This window comes from Podospora anserina, chromosome 7 (genome assembly GCF_000226545.1).
Source record: "Podospora anserina S mat+ genomic DNA chromosome 7, supercontig 1".
NCBI lineage: Eukaryota > Fungi > Ascomycota > Sordariomycetes > Sordariales > Podosporaceae > Podospora > Podospora anserina.
Window position 1 is genome coordinate 2,807,852 of NW_001914854.1, and position 18,977 is coordinate 2,826,828.

Below are 18,977 nucleotides of genomic sequence, written 5' to 3' on the forward strand. Positions count from 1 at the left end.
CGGCGGCAGCGAGGGTACCCCCCCCGAGGGCGAAGGCGGAGCGGACGGACTTGGTTTTTTTGTCGACTAGTCGGTCTGTTTTGTAGGTGTTAGCAACTAGTTGGTAGAGAGGAGGGGGTTGAGAGAGAGAGAGAGAAACATACAAAAGTTCTGGTCGGGGCCTTGTGATGGTGTTTTTGATGTAGCAGCAGCAGCAGCAGCTTGAACCTCTGTCGCCAAGGAGCGGGAAAACATCTTTTGTTGTCTCGCCTGGCGGAGGAGGCTGGTCTTGAGACAGCTTAGAGGCCGTCTAGCCAGAGGGGTGACGTTCATCTTGGGTGAGTGTGGTGATATCCCGCGGGATCTCGGCGAGGGGGTTAGTTGACAACTCTACCAACCTTCACGGCTGGCTGTCTGGGGAAGAGACGTTCAAGATGGTTGAACCTGAGCCTGAATTGCGGGCTGTGATTGGTCAAAACTAGACTGCTGTGGTGGGGTGACAGGGGATTAGGTGCGGCTCCACAAAATTTTCTGACCCGCCAACCAGCAGGTGGGATTGGACGACGGTACCGGCTTTCGAGGTGTGGTGAGGAAGTTCAAGCTCTTGTGACGCTCATTTGATATACACCGCTTTGGAACCGAGGGGAGAAGCAGGCCCAAGTGCAAGTGCGCCATGTTCACGACATCGAGCGCCGGTGCCCTCAGGGCCGGAGCGAGGAGATTGGAGACGACGGTGTGTCACAATGCTAGCCTTCAGAGGAGGTTATTCTCAGTAACGTCGCAAAGAGGTACAGCACAGCACTTCTATATGATAGCTTCTTTTTGTAGAGGGGTTAAAACTGACTCTATCACCTTACTCTAGCCGGCGGCTTCATCGTCTTCAAAAAGGGCTCCAACCCCGAGCTCCAAGAGCGCCTCGACACCCTCTACAACAAGATCGTCCTCCCCTCCTACCTCAGCCAAGAGCAGCAGCGCAAGCTCACCAAGACCAAATATAAAGAACAGCTCCGAAACGACCCCATCACCATGGAAATCGACGGCGAAATCCACAAGTTCCGCTACGTAGATCCCACAAAGGACATTCCCAGCGCATCCAAACTAGTCAGACAGGCTGTCGAACACATGCAACACGAAGACTACCACAACCTCCACCTCGTCCTGAAAGGCTTCAAGCGCGCCAACAGAAAACTTCACGACGAGCTCGCCCTCCACATCATCAGGAAAGCCCACCAAGCCGACCGCCTCGACGCTGTCATCGACTGCGCCAAGCAGGTCGAGCTGACGGGCTTCAAGCTCGACTCACCCTTGAAGCTGTCTTCCCTCCTCGTAGGGGCGCAGACAAGGGCGATCGAGTCCGGCTTTAATCCTAAGCCAGCAAAGAAGGCGCTCAAGCAGACGGAGAAAGTGATTGACTTGCTGGAATTCGAAGGCAAGAGGCACCAGCCCAGCAACAGGTCCAAGACCCAAAGGCCCTTCTACCACGAGCCGATGTTCCTCGGTTTGAGACTAAACCTTGCCGCCACTCTTGCGGTAAAAGCCAGGGACGGCCAGGATGAGGACGGGAAGGTGACTCAGTACGCTGAGCAGATGGTTCACTTTTGGCCTGAAAACACTGGCATCCTCGACCTCCAGCCCGATGCTGCGTATGAGGACCCGCAAAACGTACAATATCTCCTCGACCGCAACGAGTTCCTTTACCATGTGTCGCCTGTGCTTCATGGCTTGCAGATGGCTGCCAAGGTGGTGGACCCGGGTCTTTCGATGAAGCTTCAGAACAGGGCGGATGCGCTGGAGGACGAGATTAGACAGGCGTATGAGTGGGACGAGCGGATGCCGGCGTCGGGAGAGGTCATGTATAACTGGTTGTTCAACACGGAGGAGATGCTGGGGCGTATCAAGGCGGAGAAGAAGAAGAAGGTGGAAGCGGAAGTGAACCCATGAGAGGCCCCTTTCAAAAAGAGAGGAGCAGTAAATATGATCACATATTTCCCAAACTATGTACCAGTACATATGTAAGAGTATTTACTTGTAACAATATTTCTTTTCTTTTTGGTATCGAGATGGTTGCTATGGGAGGACAATGTACTTCTTGAGATTCTCCGGGATCGCGCTCAGCAAGTTCTTGTTCTCAAGCCACTTCTTGGAGAACAACCTGTCGGCATATCTGTATGCGCCATCGCAGAGAACCGTGACTACGGTGTGCCCCTTGCCAAGCTTCTCCGCAACCTCCTTGGCTGCTACCACGTTCAACGCGGAGCTGGCACCGAGATACAAGCCCTCCTCATCCAAACACCTATACACCATCTCGATGGTCTTCTCATCACCGATGTGCAAACTGCCATCCAGCAACTCCACATCAGGAGCGAGATTGTCGGTTACTCTGCCCTGTCCAATACCCTCCGTGATGCTCGACCCAGACCTCTCAATCAGTTTTCCGCCCGACTGCAGGTAAGAGTGGAGGACACTCCCAGGGGGGTCGGCCAAAAAGCTCTTGACTTTCCCGTTGGACTTGTCTTTGAGATATCTCGTAATCCCCGCCAACGTCCCGCCGGTACCAGTCGCACAAGTAAACGCATCGACCTTGCCCCCAGTCTGATACCAAATTTCCGGTCCCGTCGTCTCGATATGCGCCCTCCTGTTGGCGGTGTTGTCGAACTGGTTTGTCCAAACGGCGTTGTCCAACCTCTCGGCATGCCTCTTTGCCTGGTGGTTGTAATTTTGTGGGTTCTCAAACGCGACCGCAGGCACGGGGTAGACCTCAGCTCCTAACAACCGCAACAAATCGATCTTGCCCTGGGACTGGGTGTCGGGCATGTAGATGACCAGCTTGTAACCTCTTGACCGACAGACGTGGGCGAGACCGATGCCGGTGTTGCCTGCGGTTCCTTCGACCACGGTGCCGCCGGGGCGGAGGAGACCCCTTTCTTCGGCGTCTTTGACCACGTAGAGGGCTGCGCGGTCTTTGATTGAGCCTCCCGGGTTCATGAACTCGGCTTTGCCGAGGATCTCGCAGCCGGTTTGGGAGGAGAGGTGGTTCAGGCGGATGAGGGGGGTATAGCCGATTGCGCCGGCGAGCCCTTGGGCGACGCCTTGGGATTTGGAGAGGTTGATTAGGTAGTCGGAGGGGGGTGCTGGGGGGAGGGGGGCGTTGGCGAGGCGGCGGGTGGTGGTCGCAAAGGTGCGGATGGTGGAGGGGCGTGGGCGGAACATCTTCTCGGTGGTTTGTGGTTGCCAATGAGGCAACTATACTGTGGGAGACTTGAAGGGAAGAAAACAATGAGAAACTGAAGCTCTACCCAAGTCAAAAGAAAATAAAAATCCGACCTCGCTCGCCTCGTTTCTTTCAATGACACCCCCCCCGAGAGCGCCGTTGCGGCTTGTAGACCGAGGTGGGGCAACAGTCAATGGCGCAATCAAGCGCTAAACCCGCCTGAAAGGTTAAGCTACGTAAGGGACCTCCCGCCATTGCCGGCCGGCAATTTTTGGCCAGTGTCAAATCCTTGCCACATCTTCCAAGTCGCGGTTCCACTGTATTTTGTTCGCGGTGCACAGTGACGAACGAAGCCTTTCAAGTTCAACGTAAATGCCATCAACCTAGTTCCTCACACCACTACCTCTTGTCGGATATACCACAAATCTGATATCATTCTTCATGGCTCGAATTGCTCCAAATCATCATTATTATTAAAAACCCAGCCGCTTGAAGGCTTCATCGCCCAAAAATGACCCCCCCAACCCCCCTCCCCGACGAGACTACCTCCACCAAACCCTCCACCCCAGTCCTCGATTCTTTATCCTCATCAGACTCCGACTCCGACTCCGACATCGACGCCACCTCCGTCAAGAAACCATCCCCCCAACAACAACAAACAGAATGGCTCGCCACCTCCCGCACCAAGCGCTCCACAGCCGGCAACCGCATGAAAGCCCTCCTCGCAAACGAAGCCCCCCTCCTCACCACAACCACAACCTCGACCGACGCCGACGCCGACGACCTCGAACTCTTGTTCGCCGAAGATGAAGACGACGCCGGCTTCACCCCCGAAGCCAAAGACGACGCGTCCGATGTCCAAATGGATAGCTCCTCGGACGAAGAAGACAACGATGCCGCCAACGCCGACGAGGACGAAGGTGAGAAAGAGCTGGAGAGACAAGCCAGAGAAAAGAGAGCGGCTCAGCGGAAGAGGAAAACTCAAGAGGCTATCCCGGCCAAGTTCCGCAAAAAGGTTAGGATAGAGCCGCCGGGGAGCTCAAACGCGGGGAGCACGGTTGCCAGCCCGGCGCCGAAGCCGCCGAGGCCGAAGAAGAAGAGTGAGAGGGCTAGTTGGTTGCCTACGCTGGCGGATATGCCTACCAGAGCGTCGGAGCGGTCGACGACGAGGATGAGCAAGCAGCAGCTGCATGAGAAGATGGTGACGGATGAGATTAGGAGGAGGAAGCAGATTGAGAGGATGGAGAAGAAGGCCAAGTTGCTGGAGGCGATGAAGAAGCCGCCTATGACGCAGGCGGAGAGGTTGGCTGAGGCGGCCAAGGTGGAGAAGAGGAATGCGAGGAGTTTGAATCGGTGGGAGGAGGCGGAGAAGCAGAGGGAGGAGGAGAGGCTGAAGAAGATTGCGGCGTTGAATAGTCGGAAGCTGGATGGGCCGGTGGTGACTTTTTGGAGTGGGATTCAGGAGTTGAGTGAGGGGCAGGGGAAGCATGTGGGGAACTTGGTGTCGATGGAGGAGAGGGCGCCGAGGAAGAAGAGGCAGAGTGCGGCGGCGGTGTTGGCTGCGAAGGAGATGGGGGTTGGTGAGGAGCCGGGGACGCCGACGACGACGCCGGTGGAGGGGGAGAAGATGAAGGTGGGTGGGAAGGAGGGGGAGGTCAAGGCTGAAAAGGTTGATGCGAAGATGTTGGCTGGCACTGTTCCAACAGAGACGCCAAACGCTGGGACGACAGCTGCTCCGGTGAATTCGCCTGCTGTGCCGGTAGCGACATCAACATCGGCAACACAGGGGCCAGTCTTCGCTCCAACCACGGAACCACCAGTGTCTGTTCCAGCAACGCAACCACCATCTACTGCCCCAGTTTCGGCACCAGCAACACCTCTCCCAACCCCACTGGCAAGCCCAGCACCGGCTGTCTCTGCTCCAGCTTCAACGCCCACACCTCCAGCAGTAGCAATGCCCGCACCACCGCCACCCGTCGCAGCACCAGCGCCGGTTCCTGCTTTGGGGACATTCCAACCGCCAGTTCCTTCACCACCACCACCACCACCACCACCCGCTCAAATACCTACGGCTGCCTCAGCACCACCGTCAGGTCCAGTCTTTGCGCCTCCACTTCCACCAACAACCTCAGTATCACCACCCAAGGGGCCGGCAGCACCAGTACTATCAATGACACCTCCAACAGCCCCCTCAATGGCACCACCGCCGATACCACCACCACCAGAGGCGAGACCGCCCACATCAGGGGTTCTTGCTGCCCCTATTCTCGCACCACCACCTGGCCCAATGCTTGGAGCCCAGATGCCAATGTTGGGGTTTCCTCCGTCAGGCGGGAAATCCAATGTCCTCGCTCTGCCCAATACATCACATACCCCATCACCACTCTCCATGCCGCTTTCTGCTCCGGCTGTTCCCGCACCAGCGCTGCCCATATTATCTACCCCAACTATGTCCGCCCCTGTACCACCAACTGTACCAAAACTGAACATTCCCGCTCCTCCTATTCCGTCAACTCCTGCTCAGCAGAAGTCGGCGCCAGCTCAGACGCCGGTATCAGCAACACCTGTCTCGGCGACACCAATATCAGCAGCCCCAGTCTCGGCAACCCCAACAACAGCCAAACAGCCCGACACACCCCAATCAGCTCTCCCCCAGTCCACCGCCACCAACCCAGAACCACCAGCTCAAGACCAGCAACCACAGGGCAAAGTCACCAGAAGCTGCATCATCCTCCAAAACTTTGACGACGCCGCCATCAAGGACAAGCAGATCCAGAACCAGATCTTGTTTGGTCGGAAGATGAACCGGCTGGCCAAGCCGGCGCACCCGCCGCTGTGTGTCATTACCAACCATCCTGCCCGATACCGAGACCCAAAGACGGGGTTGCATTACTATAATAGTTATGCGTACAAGGAGATTCAGAGGGTGAGCAGGGGGGATTACAAGTGGAGCTCGCTGCTGGGGAGTTATGTGGGGAGGGGATGGGGAGAGTTTGCGGCGAAGGGGGTGCCGGAGAGGTTTACGGATCCGAGCAGGCCGAGCGGGATTGTTGCTGGGGGGGAGAAGCCGGAGGAGGTGGGGGTGGTGCAGGCGAGGTTGGTGCCTATTGAGGGGGCGGAGCCGGTGGTGAAGATGGAGGGAGGGGGGGGGCAGCAGGGTGTTGTTGTGCCTGCTGCTGCTCCGGTTGTGATGCCTTCTTCTCCTGGGCCGGTTGTAACGCCTGCAGGTGGTGGTTCTGCGCCCGCTGCTCCAGCTGGAGTGGTGATGAACCCTCCTCCTTGTCCTCGTCCTCCAATTGTGTCACCAGTAGTATTTGATGCCCCTCCTGCTGTCCCGGAGGTGGGTATGGCTGCTGACCAGAATAACCACCACCAGCCTGTGCGAACGCAGTAGGATGTGGTTTTTGTGCAGGCTAGGTTTGTGGTGGGGTATCTGGAGAGGCAGGAAGAGGAGACAGGTATATCAACAAGGAGGAGGGTAGAAAGAGGGAGGGATATATGTTAGGAGGGTGAGGAAAAAGTTGCTTTGATGAGAGAAGAAAAAGAATAATGGGTGGTTGGTTGGTTGGTTGGTTGGTTGGTTGTATACCTAACCATGGATGTTGGAAGAGTATTTGAACAGCATTGTTTATGGGCTTTTTCGGCTGCGTTAGTTAGTCAAAGTTGGGACAGTTTAGATATGTTATTTAGGTAGGTGGGTATGTATATTATATAGCTCGAGGCAGAAGCAAGGAGGTTTTCAGAAACGGGTGTCTTCTGATGCTGACGAGAACGGGTTATAATGGATAGATACCGAGTCAAGAACAATCTGATACAACGTTTGAAAAGAGTTAGTTGTTTATTTGTTGATTAGTTTTGATTTTGCGGGGCTGGGATGGTTGGTTAAAGAGACTATGTGTCGTTGCACTTGGGTTTGAACAGCGAGTTTGATAAATGTTGGGCAGGTATGTGACGTTGTAGGAAGGATATTGGTATTATGATGATGATGATGATGATGATGATGATGATGATGATGATGATGATGATGATGATGATGACAAGGAAAAGAAAACATAATAAACCAGCAGTGATGTTGGCATAACAGCGGAAGCAAACTGTTCAATTACGTAGTTTGAATCTATTATCTTTTAGACCAGCTCAAGATTGCCCGCCGTTTTACTCGTCAAGTTTTTATTTTAATCTGTTTACTTTACACGTTTAAGTTGATAGTTGCTTATACCTCCACAGCGGCCTCTGTTTTGATCTTTTTGTTGTTTGGACTCTTCCTTCTCGGCCTTGGCCCTCTTCTTTCTCTCACGTCTGACTTCAACTTCGAGGGCTTTCATCTGCTCGCTGAGGGTTGCTAGTTTGGGGATGATATCCTCGACGGCGGTTTTGGCGTCTGCTTGGGCGAGGCGGAGGGGGAGGGGGGTTAGGATGCCAAACCAGTGGAGAGGGTTGGTGGAGTTCTTGTGTTTTGATGTTGGGGTTGGTTGCGAATCATCCCTTTTTGACTCTGCTTCGTCTCTGGCCTTGCCATCACCAGGTTCATCTTTGGGCGGTGGATGTGATGACGATGGGTTGCTGTTGTTGGCATGCTGTGTTGATCCTGGCCCGTCCTGAGTTTGGGGTTGCTCTTTGGTGTTGTCGTTGGGTTTTGGCTTCTCTGATGGTTTATCATTTGTGACTGGTGGTCTTACAAGGCTGAACTCGGGTGTGTTGGTTTCGGAAGAGATGGTGATGTCGAGATGGGAGGTGGATTGCATTCGCTCATCGTAGTAGTCTTGGCCGTAGTGTCTCACGCCGGGTTGTGCGGAAAAGTTCGCGCGGGCGAGGTGCTGGTAGAGGGATGACTGGAGGTTGTTGAGGGTGGTGCGGAGGGTGGTGTATTCGTTGAGGAGGAGGAGGTATTGTTGGAGGAGGGAGTCGATTTTGTCGGTAGACATCTCGGTTAAAGTTGGAGATGTGTGGTGTTGGCGAGTGAGTAAGTGAGCTTGAAGTGAGCTGATGCGTTGTGAGATGTTGGAAAGACCAAACGCCCCACTTTCCACCATTTAGTCGTTTATTCCGCGATAAGCACGGCTTCGTCTCAGCTTCATCAACTTGGATAGTGCTTCCGAGGCAGCTGATGGCTGTTTGCTGTCTCATGTATAACAAGTAATTACACGCAGGACCTACTCCAACTGCAGGACCCTTGCCAAGGTGGACTGTGAATGCCTCTACTGCAGACCTTTTATGCAATGGAAGCAGTTGTACCACTGAAGACATGCATTCTTCAAGCTACGGAGGCCATAACCCTGGTGCCGCGGCCAGGCGTCCGCCGTGCAACTGGTCCCCCCCTTCTTGGGTGAGCTGGCATCTGATGAGACTGCTGCCTCTCTGATAGGACAGGACTGCACAAACACGCCTGTTCATAAAATGATGTGCTTTTTCTCTCCCACTTCTTCCACTTTCCCACTTCTCCCACTTCTCCCACTCTTGTGCTCCCAGTCCTATCTCCTCTCTTGCCATGAAAGAGGCAAGTGGATGCGAAGAGCTATCGCTGCCCTGGCTCTCAAGAGGCGTATCGAATTACAGCGAGGCGTAACTGTGCTAAGTTCTGATAGTAGGACTTTAGCGCGGGTGATAGTACTGCGCTAGTAATAATACGGTGTTCGGTTACCACTCCCCCACAGGCAGCGGACGACCTAAACAAGGAACTCGCCCACTGATCACTCCTATGCTCGTGCTTCCCTCACGGCCTGTAATCTTACGAGGTTGCTGGCCTGGCTGCATAACAAAACCACCATCCCCCCCTTCGGTATCCGTAAATTCAATTGTCATCTCTTTCCCCCCCCCCCAAGAAACCCAATTGCCCATCTTGCTCCACGCTGTGTCCCGCCTTCGTTCAGTCCAAGTCGTCGTCTTTCTTTGTCCGTGCAGGAGTCAGTCACCCGTCGACAGCCGCATACCACACACCGACGAATTACTTTCAGACCTCACACACCTCGTCATCGCCCGCTGCTGCCCGCTGCCCACTGCCACCACCACACCCCATTTTACCTTCCCGCTTTTCCCCCCCATCGCATCCCTTACCGACTCCACATCGGTCCCCTTCGCACCCTCGAATTGCATTTGCCGGGTCCATTCCCTTTGAGCTGTTCAGTCGCGCGATAAGGGGAGAGCTGCTGTTGGACGCAAGGCTTCTGAACGAGAGGCGGTCGACGATAGAGCCCTGTGATCAAACAGCCCGGCAAGACAAACCGAGAGCCCTGTGCCATCCGTCAAAATGGTTTTAGGAACCATCAAGTGTGTGAGCCCTTTTATTTACTCTCCCTCCCAGCCTGACGCAAGCTGCGCTCTATAAGTCGCTGCCAGCACAAACCGACTGCTTCCCCACGCGATGCGGCCGAGTCCGATCAAGTCCACACCGCTCGACTCGACTCGACTCGACCATCATGGCTCGGAACAGCGACATTTCCATCCTGGACGCGTCTGCCGACAGCGATTTTGTAGCCGGCGCATCCGTTTGCAAATCTATAGTTTCAAGAGCCTGTTGCTAATCATGTACTGCGATAACCTAGGTGCGTGGTCGTCGGTGACGGTGCTGTCGGAAAGACTTGTCTTCTGATCAGCTATACAACAAACAAGTTCCCCTCGGAATATGTCCCGACCGTCTTCGACAACTATGCCGTCACAGTCATGTAGGTTGAAACCCTCATCCCGCTGGCGACATGGTCACGACGAGTTGCCATGGCGCCCTACCCGAGACACGCTTGTGCTTCCACATGCAAACCCGCTGCTTGTCGCCCTTTGTTCTGACGAGAACTATGTAGGATCGGAGATGAGCCGTACACATTGGGCCTGTTTGATACTGCCGGGCAAGAAGATTACGACCGCCTGCGTCCTCTCTCATATCCACAGACCGACGTCTTCTTGGTCTGCTTCAGCGTCACATCTCCGGCCTCGTTCGAAAACGTCCGCGAGAAGTGGTTCCCCGAAGTGCACCACCACTGCCCTGGCGTTCCCTGCCTGATCGTCGGCACTCAGGTGGATTTGCGTGACGATCCTTCGGTCCAGCAGAAGCTGGCCAAGCAAAAGATGTCGCCCGTGTCAAAAGCCGACGGTGAGAGGATGGCGAAGGATCTCGGTGCTGTCAAATATGTCGAGTGCAGTGCCCTCACGCAGTACAAGTTGAAGGATGTCTTCGATGAGGTAGGTGATGGCAGAGTTCTTGCCTCGGAAAAGAAAAAAGGAAAAAAAAAACTGACAATTATTGCTCTAGGCTATTGTTGCTGCCTTAGAACCACCCACACCCAAGAAGAGCCGCCACAAGTGCCAGATTCTTTGAGTCACGAGTTTGGATATATCTTGTTGTCTAGTCAAAATACCACCCAGGGTGGAAAGCAGCGTCAAAGTTGGAAGAGCGAATCTGGACATTGATTTAACCCAGCCCTGTCTTCAGCAAACCAAATAGACCTCTGGCAGGTTGGGGGATTTCTAGAGATCAATGCACCATAAAGCGGCAACGCTACAGGCCTGGGATTTAGCATCATCATTATCGTCATCACACACACACACACCCCGATACCTACGCACCACTATTCTCATCCCCCTCCCTACCTTGAACGGCAGCCTCGATCTTCAACGACGAACTATGCGCCAACCGCCGTCCTTAGCTGCTTGGGTCCGGGACAGGCACGGGTAATTTCTGGTATGGGAGATGCCCTTTCCGAAGCTGGGAACGAAGTGGTCAGGCTGGAACAGAGTTTCATTTTCTTCTACGGAATTTCCTCCCCCTCTTCCAAACCCAGTCGAACAACTTCTTGGTATCTCTTCCACGGCCTGTTTAGCACATTTCTTCCTTCTTGATTCTATCCCCCTTCCCCTCCCCTTGTTGCTGCGCGGGTGGGCCACCGTGTAAGGTACCTGCTCCGAGAATACAGGAAGCTTTCGATAGGACAGTTTGGCGATTGGAGTGCAATTGAATCAAAGTTTACCATCTTTTTTTTTTTCTGTTTTGTTTGCTTGTGCTGATTTTTTGATAACTCGGGGTATTGGAGAGCTACACTTGATTCTGACTGATTGATATCCGGGTCATGTATGTGTAACAGGTCTGAGCAAAAGTCTCCGCTGGTTTGTCTGCAAATCGGACGAGGGGTCTGATCGAGTTCTGAGATGAACACGGGGAGAGAATCACCCGAACTCGACAGCCCAGGGAGAAATATCCTTTGAGTGCAGCTGCCAAAGAGTCGTAGTGTAAGACCGAGGTTGGTCTTATCTACAAAGAGGGCTTGGTATTTACTTCAAGGTTCACCGCCCTGACTCAATCCAGGAGGTGTCCTGTCTGTTTCTCACCCCTGGGGGCGAAGTTGATAAGGAAACGTGTTACAGGTGAATCATGTGAAACTTGATCTTATCTTTTACAGGTTGTGGCTTTTGAGGGTTGCTTTGATAACAGATAGCTCTACCGACCACGGAAGGTGCGCGCCGTTGAGTCATTGGGTTTTTTTTCCCCCTTGTGTGAGGGGTCTGGTCCCCTTCAATCGACAAGTGGTGCCCCGCCATACACTTTTCTTCACCCCCACCATCTCTCTTTCTCCCTCTTCTTTTCTTTCCCCCAACCACAAAAAGACACACACAGACATTACATACCTATCGCGACCAGCAGCAGCCGCAATCATGGCCGCGACCCAAGATCTCGCCGACCGCACCGCTGCCCAAAAGGTGTACATCGACCCCGCCTCGGGCAAAGACGACGCCTCGGCCGACGGCACCGAGGCCAAGCCCTTCCAGTCGCTGTATCATGCCCTCATCACCCACCTCGAGACCACCCCCGCGCCCACGTACCTGACGCTCGTCAAGAAGGAGGACGCTGCCACCTCGTGGGAGGAACCCGCCAAGTCTGCGCTCAAAAAGGCCGTCGGCCGCGTGGACGCGTACAAGAAGAAGCTGGCCAAGGAGAAGGACGCCGCGAGGAAGGAGGAGGAGGAGCGGCTGCAGAGGTTGAAGAACCTGGAGGACAGCAAGAAGATCGTCCTCAAGCAGGACGAGTCGCTCCCCAAGGCGGAGAGGATCAAGCTGAGCCAGAAGGACGAGGGGCTGATTGGGAAGAGGGTCAAGGTGTTTGGGCGGATTCACAGGATTAGGGTGCAGAAGGCGGCGACGTTTCTGGAGATCAAGGACGGGTATGGGAAGCTGCAGTGTATCCTTCCTGCTGGGGATCTGACCAGGAACCATGATGCGCTGTTGTTTGCGCAGGAGACTGCGCTGGCGGTGTATGGGCTGTTGAAGAGGGTTCCCGAGGGGGCTGAGGCGCCGGATGGGAGGGAGCTGCACGTGGATTATTTTGAGGTGGTGGGTGGTGCGCCGAGTGATTTGGAGGCGTTTAGCAACAAGGTTAGCAAGGATCAGGACCCGTGGGAGGCGAGCATGTTGGACAACAGGCATTTGGTGCTGAGGGGGGACAATGCGAGCGCGGTGATGAAGTTGAGGGAGGCGATTGAGCTGGCGTTTGTGGATAGTTATAGGGAGATGGAGTTCACCAAGGTGTCGCCTCCTGCCATGGTCCAGACTCAGGTTGAGGGTGGTTCTACTCTTTTCGGGTTTCCCTACTATGGCGAGGAGGCTTACCTTACCCAGTCTTCTCAGCTGTACCTCGAGACTGTGATCCAGTCGCTCGGCAACGTCTACTGTATCGAGAAGTCTTTCAGAGCCGAGAAGTCGCTCACCCGCCGCCATCTGTCCGAGTACACGCACGTCGAGGCCGAGATGGACTTTATCGAATTTGACGACCTGCTCGAGCACATTGAGGAGCTGATTTGCCGCGTCGTCGACAAGGTGCTTGCCAACCCCACCTCTGCGGCCTACCTCAAGCTTCTCAACCCCGGCTTCCAGAAGCCGAGCAGGCCGTTTATGCGGATGAGGTACGCCGACGCGATCGACTGGCTCAACGCGCAGGAGGAGCCGATTCTCAACGAGGAGGGCAAGCCCCACGTGTTTGGTGACGACATTGCCGAGGCTGCGGAGAGAAAGATGACGGACATTATCAACCGGCCCATCTTCTTGACGCATTTCCCTGTCGAGATCAAGGCGTTTTACATGCAGAAGGACCCCAAGGACTTGAGGGTGACGGAGTCGGTGGATGTGCTGATGCCGGGGGTGGGTGAGATTGTGGGCGGGTCGATGAGGATGTTTGATTATGAGGAGTTGATTGAGGCGTATAAGAAGAATGATATTGGGCATGAGCCTTACTACTGGTATGTATTCTTAGGCCGGGGGGTGGGGGAGGGTTAGAGGATGATGATGATGCTAATATGATGATGGTTATTATAGGTACACGGAGCAGAGAAAGTACGGCACCAGCCCGCACGGTGGGTATGGGTTGGGGTTGGAGCGGTTCATTGCTTGGATTGCGAACCAGCATACTGTGAGGACGTGCAGTTTGTATCCTAGATTTATGGGGCGTGCGAAGCCTTAAAAAAAGGGTGAACTGGGATGGGGTTCTTTTAGAGAGGAGGGGGGAAAAGAAGGCTTGGAGTTTGGGGGATGAGGTTAGGCTTTAGGTTTACATTTTAGTCTTTCTGTCATAGATGAAAAGATGGATTTAGATGTTATGGGTTTGAGTGGTGATGTGTGTGTCATGCTGTTTGGATTCCATCCGGCGGCGAGGGAGCTATCAACGCCAAGATGCAAGAGAACTCGGACTATGTGAAGTTGAAGGATATGAATAGCGTTGTTGTTTGTTTTATGCCATGAGTGTGGCTGCGGTGCAGTCGGGGGTTGGATGATGAGGTCGGAGTCGTGGTTGTTGAAGATTATCTCAACCCTAACCCTGATTTTGAAGTTGTGCAAAATGGATGATGAGATGCCTTTTATTTTATAATTTTTCTTATATTTTTATAAAAAAAAATTTATAATTTTAATTTTTTTAAAAAAACTCTCATTTGTTGGATTCGTATTTGTTTTGTTTCGAGCCCAATGGATTACATATATAGAGGCATGTTGCCTACGTTGAAGGAATCAGGCGAAGGTACTCGGCCGAGTTAAATTGGCCACAGTTGGGAAGAACCACATCTTCGGGTTTTGGGGGCAAATCCTTTGGGGGAAAGACGGCGCAGTTCTTTTGTTCCTTTTCCAGGTTCTCGGTTTGACTCTGTATGATACAGATGTGAGGATTTGTTTGGGTTAACTGATCAACAACAGGCAGGCAGGCAGGCAGGTAGGTAAGCGGGCGGGCGGGTAGATCTGGACTGGACCCTTGAATATCCGTCTTTCCAGGATGGACGGGGAGAATATCTGAAACGGGTGGTTTCGGGGGAGAGGACCCTGGGGGCTTGTGGGTTATGATTCTAGAAAGGGTGGGATATCATGCGAATATCCATGCATACGGGACAGAGTGAAAGAGTGTTTCCTTCAGACTTGAGTCTTGGGTAAATACGGAATGCGTAGCCGTTGATAAGCCTTGTTGGGGGCCAATGTGCGTGTGGTCAAGTGATTCGGGCGTCCATCCATCCATCCATCCATCCATCCATCTATTCAGGGGTAGTATCAAATTCGGCGGTCTGGATAAGGCGGCCACCACCGCGGTACCTGCATCAGCCATTGGCGATTCCTGACCATCCAAATGCGAGCATTATTTTTCTCGACTTTTAACAGAATTTCTATGTCGGGTGTGTATGTACTGACCTGTGCAACCTGCAGGCGCCTACATACCTAGTGAAGCAAAATGTTGAATGGTGCCACGAAGACATTTTGGTCTTTTTTTTTCTTTTTTTTCTTCTTCCCACCGAAGCTTTCTTTCAACGGTGGGTGGTTTGGTTTTGGTTGAGGTTGCATAACACACACAGTGTGGAGAGAGAGAGGTGAGAATGCTTGGGGCGTTATTTCCCCTGGTTTCACCACACCACTACCTTACCCCAGGTAACAGTCTTGTTCTCTTGGTGCTATGGAGAACTATTTTGGGGTGTGTGGTTGGGGAAAGTTAAAAGTTTCGATTCATTGAAGTGTGGGATCGAAACTCAATTGCAAAAAGATGCTAATTCGTGGCAGGGCGACGTAATTCATGGGGGAACGGGAAAAAAACGGTGCCCGGACTCCCGGAAATTGATATTGGGAAGGATTTCAATAGGGTAAGGTGAGTAAAAAAGAACAGAACAATTGCTGAGATGTGAGAGAGAGACAATGTCAGCAAAGCCAAAATAATGGCTGGGCCCAATCGGGAGAATTGAATGGTAAAATGTGACAATGATTGGGATGGCTTGGTTCGGAGGCAATGATGATGAGGCGGGTGGTGGTGGTGGGACGGGTGGGACGGGCGGTCGGGAGGTCGGGAGAGAGCGCGGAACGGGCAGACTGTGGCCACGGACACTGCTTGCGTTGCTTGCTGATGATTTCTTTCTTGTTGTTCAGACATTGTCCGTGAAGAGAGGATTGTGATTGTCTGTCTGTCTCGTGAGGTCTGAACTCTGAAGCGAAAGCCTCGTGCCGCCAAGTCTCGGATTATGGTACCTGGACACGGTGAGAGCAAGAGACAAGAGACAAGACAAAAGAGAGGGGCAATCGATGTCGTCTTGGTCGTCGTCTTCAGATGGACTCGACGGGAAGAGGCATGATGACATGTCCTTCAACGGTAGGGACAATGCAGAAGAAATGCGTGGTCTTGTGCTGGGCCGACCCCATTCCCCTACCTTAAGGCGACGCTGGTTGCAATGCTGAGCGGCAGGGGGGGACTCCTGAGGGTACTTTTAGGCCAAGTATCTCATGCATACTAGTGACTAGCCACAGTGACTTTGGTCAAAGGTACGACGCTAAGTGGCCAGGCAATTAAAGCTCCATCCACTTCACCTTCTTGTCCTTGCCAATCTTTCACCTCTCCCCTTTTTTTCGCTCCGTCCTGAGCGTCCTCTCTCTTTTATTGTCGCTGGCACCTCTCGCTTCTTCATTTTTGTTGCCGCCTTTCCTCCGCCTTCTAACCTACCCAACCTGCCTTTTCTTTCCCTTCGGCATCATTCTTTTTACTATATCCTAGGTAATAATTCTTTTGGAGCCGCCCACGCAACCCCTTGACTTGACCCCTAGTCGACGACCATCTCAACCCACCCTTCGTCGACACCCGTCTTCAGAGAACTCTCTCGCTCTCTCGGACTGGACCTAAAGCCCTCGCTCGTCGAATCAATTATACGATAACAACTTTAATACGAAGCATCCTTCTTTGTTCGAAATCGCCAACAGCCCGCACGAAAACGTTCCTGAGTCCTTTTGGTCGGCCAGCCACACGTCGGACCCCTCGGTCAATTGGGTCGTCGTCTTTCATTGATAGCCAGCATTTTCTTTCACACGAATCTGCCGCGCTTCTCCCGCTTTTTTAGCCCGTCTTTGCTGTCTGAAAAAGACAAAACACACTTGGTGAACAGGGGGGGGATTCGCTTCACCGCATCTTCCGGGGGCCATACATTCCAGCACGCGTCTGATTCTTCCCGTGCCTCTCACCAGGCACGTCTAATCCTTCAAAACGGCGGTTCTATCTCACGTCACCAGGGACAGTCTTGTCCCCCCGCATCTTCTCGGGATGCAGGATATCTCTGCCCCCCAGACGGGGTCTAGCAGCCACCGTTTCGGCCACGCCTCCAAGCCCTCCAACAGCGATACCGGCTTTTCCCACGGTGCCTTTGCCTCCAACATCTCTGGCTTTTCTGACAGGCATCCGAGACGCGGAAACATTCCGACCATCAACACCCAGCCTGTCTCTCACCAGCAGCAGCAGCAGCAACAACAACACCAGCAGCAGCAGTATAACCAACAGCAGCAGCAGCAACAGCAGCAGAACCATCACAATGGCGAGCTGACTTCTCCTGGCACTGGTTTCGAGTTTGCCTCGCTGCTGCCGTCCCAGCTTCTCCTCAGCCCCTTCCAGCCCGGCACCCCTGCCGCATTTGCGAGCCCTCATTTCCAGAATGTGAGCAGCTTCCAGCAGCTTCAGCAGCAAAACCTTCAGCAGCAGAATGGCGCGTCGAGCCCGATCCAGCAGAGCATTTCTTCCCAGATGTACGGCGGAATCGTCTCTCCTTCGGCTTATGGCGCCCCCCAGTTCTATTCGCCCCAGTCGCCCACGGCGTCTTTCAACAATATGGCTGGCCTGCAGATGCCCGTTCAGCCTGCTTCTCCCATGCCGATGACACCGGGTCTTGTGACTGGTACCAGTAGAACTGTGTACCTGGGCAACATTCCCCCTGACACTTCGGCCGAGGAAATTTTGGGCCACGTTCGCAGCGGTCAGATCGAGTCGGTCCGTCTTCTTCCCGATAAGAACTGCGCCTTCATCTCGTTCCTGGACCCCGCCTCGGCCACTCACTTCCACTCTGATGCCATCTTGAAAAAGCTCTGCATCAAGGGACAGGATATCAAGATTGGCTGGGGCAAGCCCTCGCAGGTGCCCACCTCGGTTCACCTGGCTGTTCAGCAGTCTGGTGCTTCCAGAAATGTGTACCTCGGCAACCTGCCCGAGGACATTTCCGAGGAGGAACTTCGCGAGGATCTCGGCAAGTTTGGTGCCATTGATACCATCAAGATTGTGCGCGAGAAGAACATTGCCTTTGTGCACTTCTTGTCCATTGCCAATGCCATCAAGGCCGTCTCTCAGCTTCCCCAGGAGGCCAAGTGGCAGGCGCCCCGCAGGGTGTACTATGGCAAGGACCGGTGCGCCTATGTGTCCAAGACTCAGCAGCAGAATGCCGCCCAGTACCTTGGAATCGCCCCTGGCTATGCCCACATGTTGACGGGTGCCGACCGTGACTTGATTTCCAGCGCCCTGGCTCAGCAGTCGGTCGCTGCCGCTGCCGTAGCCACGACGGCCGGTGGCATCACCAACCTGGGCAACCGGACCATTTACCTCGGCAACATTCATCCCGAGACCACCATCGAGGAGATTTGCAATGTTGTTCGCGGCGGTCTTTTGCACCACATCCGGTACATTCCCGACAAGCACATCTGCTTTGTGACCTTTATTGATCCCACAGCTGCTGCGTCTTTCTATGCCCTCAGCAACCTGCAGGGTCTGATGATTCACAACCGCAGACTCAAGATTGGCTGGGGCAAGCACTCTGGTGCTCTCCCTCCCGCCATTGCCCTGGCTGTCAGCGGTGGTGCTTCGCGCAACGTGTACGTTGGTAACCTCGACGAGACCTGGACCGAAGACAGACTGAGACAGGATTTCTCCGAGTACGGTGAGATTGAGCTGGTCAACACGCTGCGTGAGAAGAGCTGCGCGTTTGTCAACTTCACCAACATTGCCAACGCCATCAAGGCTATCGAAGCTGTCCGTGGAAAGGAGGAGTACAGGAAGTTCAAGGTCAACTTTGGCAAGGATCGTTGCGGCAACCCGCCCCGCCAACTCCAGCAGCAGGCTCAGCAGTCCCCTCGTGGCGAGCAGGTGCCTTCCCCTTCGGCCAACGGGTCTAGCCAGAGCGGCCACTCGCCCACCGGCAACGGTCACAACCAGCAGAACGGCCAGGCTGCTGCCGCCTTGTTCAACCAGAACAGCAACCCCTTGACCATGTATCTCACTCATGTGTCTCACCAGGCCCAGCAGCAACAACAGCACCAGCATCACCAGCTGGCCGCTCAACAGGCTGCTCTGTTCGGCACTGCTCAGTCTTCGCCCAACGAGCCCGGCATCTCCCTCGAGGTTCCCCAGGGTCATGGAGGCATGGGCCACCAGCAGTCGGCCAGCATTTCCAACGGCTACGCCACCAGCTCTGGCGCGACCACCATCGGCGGTCTTCTCGCTCCCGTCAACACCAGGGGCTCTCACAACCGGGCCGTCAGCTTG

General features: G+C 54.0%; 7 protein-coding genes across 7 annotated transcripts; 5 read left to right on the forward strand and 2 right to left on the reverse strand.

Annotated features, from left to right (window-relative positions):
- Window positions 1-652: 652 nt before the first annotated feature.
- PODANS_7_9820 (uncharacterized protein) lies at window positions 653-1,920 on the forward strand (the record flags this gene model as incomplete). The annotated part of the gene is made up of 2 exons (XM_001908315.1): window positions 653-767; window positions 842-1,920. The coding sequence occupies 2 exons, from the start codon at window positions 653-655 to the stop codon at window positions 1,918-1,920; spliced, it is 1,194 nt and encodes a 397-aa protein (XP_001908350.1).
- Window positions 1,921-2,046: 126 nt separating this feature from the next.
- On the reverse strand, window positions 2,047-3,189 carry PODANS_7_9830 (uncharacterized protein; the record flags this gene model as incomplete). The annotated part of the gene is made up of 1 exon (XM_001908316.1): window positions 2,047-3,189. One exon carries the CDS (start codon window positions 3,187-3,189, stop codon window positions 2,047-2,049), a length of 1,143 nt encoding a protein of 380 aa, XP_001908351.1.
- Window positions 3,190-3,701: 512 nt separating this feature from the next.
- Window positions 3,702-6,584, forward strand: PODANS_7_9840 (uncharacterized protein; the record flags this gene model as incomplete). The annotated part of the gene is made up of 1 exon (XM_001908317.1): window positions 3,702-6,584. The coding sequence occupies one exon, from the start codon at window positions 3,702-3,704 to the stop codon at window positions 6,582-6,584; it is 2,883 nt and encodes a 960-aa protein (XP_001908352.1).
- Window positions 6,585-7,374: 790 nt separating this feature from the next.
- PODANS_7_9850 (uncharacterized protein) lies at window positions 7,375-8,115 on the reverse strand (the record flags this gene model as incomplete). The annotated part of the gene is made up of 1 exon (XM_001908318.1): window positions 7,375-8,115. One exon carries the CDS (start codon window positions 8,113-8,115, stop codon window positions 7,375-7,377), a length of 741 nt encoding a protein of 246 aa, XP_001908353.1.
- Window positions 8,116-9,437: 1,322 nt separating this feature from the next.
- Window positions 9,438-10,499, forward strand: PODANS_7_9860 (uncharacterized protein; the record flags this gene model as incomplete). Its single annotated transcript, XM_001908319.1, has 4 exons — window positions 9,438-9,457; window positions 9,733-9,852; window positions 9,985-10,363; window positions 10,434-10,499. The coding sequence occupies 4 exons, from the start codon at window positions 9,438-9,440 to the stop codon at window positions 10,497-10,499; spliced, it is 585 nt and encodes a 194-aa protein (XP_001908354.1).
- Window positions 10,500-11,830: 1,331 nt separating this feature from the next.
- On the forward strand, window positions 11,831-13,628 carry PODANS_7_9870 (uncharacterized protein; the record flags this gene model as incomplete). Its single annotated transcript, XM_001908320.1, has 2 exons — window positions 11,831-13,407; window positions 13,484-13,628. The coding sequence occupies 2 exons, from the start codon at window positions 11,831-11,833 to the stop codon at window positions 13,626-13,628; spliced, it is 1,722 nt and encodes a 573-aa protein (XP_001908355.1).
- Window positions 13,629-16,718: 3,090 nt separating this feature from the next.
- PODANS_7_9880 (uncharacterized protein) lies at window positions 16,719-18,977 on the forward strand (the record flags this gene model as incomplete). The annotated part of the gene is made up of 1 exon (XM_001908321.1): window positions 16,719-18,977. A coding segment is annotated over one exon (2,259 nt), but the record flags the coding sequence as incomplete, so codon positions are not given.